General features: G+C 32.6%; 1 protein-coding gene across 1 annotated transcript; it reads right to left on the reverse strand.

Moving 5' to 3' along the window:
* Positions 1-443: 443 nt before the first annotated feature.
* On the reverse strand, positions 444-616 carry Tsp_04977a (DNA polymerase alpha catalytic subunit; the record flags this gene model as incomplete). Its single annotated transcript, XM_003369519.1, has 1 exon — positions 444-616. A coding segment is annotated over one exon (173 nt), but the record flags the coding sequence as incomplete, so codon positions are not given.
* Positions 617-813: the final 197 nt, after the last annotated feature.

An 813-nucleotide genomic window follows, 5' to 3' on the forward strand; every position in this document is an offset into this window, starting at 1 on the left:
TTCAATGTACGCGACTGCAGCTATGGAATGTACATAATGTAAATATTAGGACAAATAACCACTGGGAAGATTGGCATAATCGGCTCAACAGAAAAGCGGCTAAAAGTCATAACGGGTTTTATGAACTGCTTGAGCTCCTGATAGCGGAACAGGGTGTTATAGACACCCTGATTCAACAGGTGCTATCAGGAAACGTGACCATTGGTGACTTAAGACGGGTAAACAGGGTTTATGCTCAAAAGCAACGACGGGTTGCACAATATAAGGGTGAATACACCAACGGTAGACGCACGCTAGCAGCTTTAATGTATTTAACGCCGGAGCCGATTTAGTGCCGCCTTCCAAGTGGTGGCTTGTATTATATTTTTATTCTATTTTGTTGTGTTGTATTGTACTATATTATATTTGTATTGTATTGTATTGTATTATACTCGTATTTTATTTCATTGTATTGTATTATTCTTTTTCGTCGTTTCTACTTTGTTAACATTTTTCACTGTTATGTTGTTTATTGTTGTTGTTGTTGTTGACTGTTCTTTACTGTTGTTGTTGCTACTCTTGACTAGTGAAAAATCAAAATCACTATTTAACTTATTTTTGTATCGTATCGTTTTTTCTGAATTATTATTATCGCATTTGATATAACGTCACTGTGGTACAATAAAATATAGAATAATGATAAAAGTTATTATTGAAAACGTTGATCACTAAAAAGTATAAACTTCACTAATAATATATTGGAAAAACAAAATTTCAATGAATGATAAAACTTATAAATCTTGATTGAAACAATTCCCAAATAAGGAATAATTT

Source organism: Trichinella spiralis (assembly GCF_000181795.1).
Source record: "Trichinella spiralis strain ISS 195 chromosome Unknown Scfld1557, whole genome shotgun sequence".
Classification (NCBI taxonomy): Eukaryota; Metazoa; Nematoda; class Enoplea; order Trichinellida; family Trichinellidae; genus Trichinella; species Trichinella spiralis.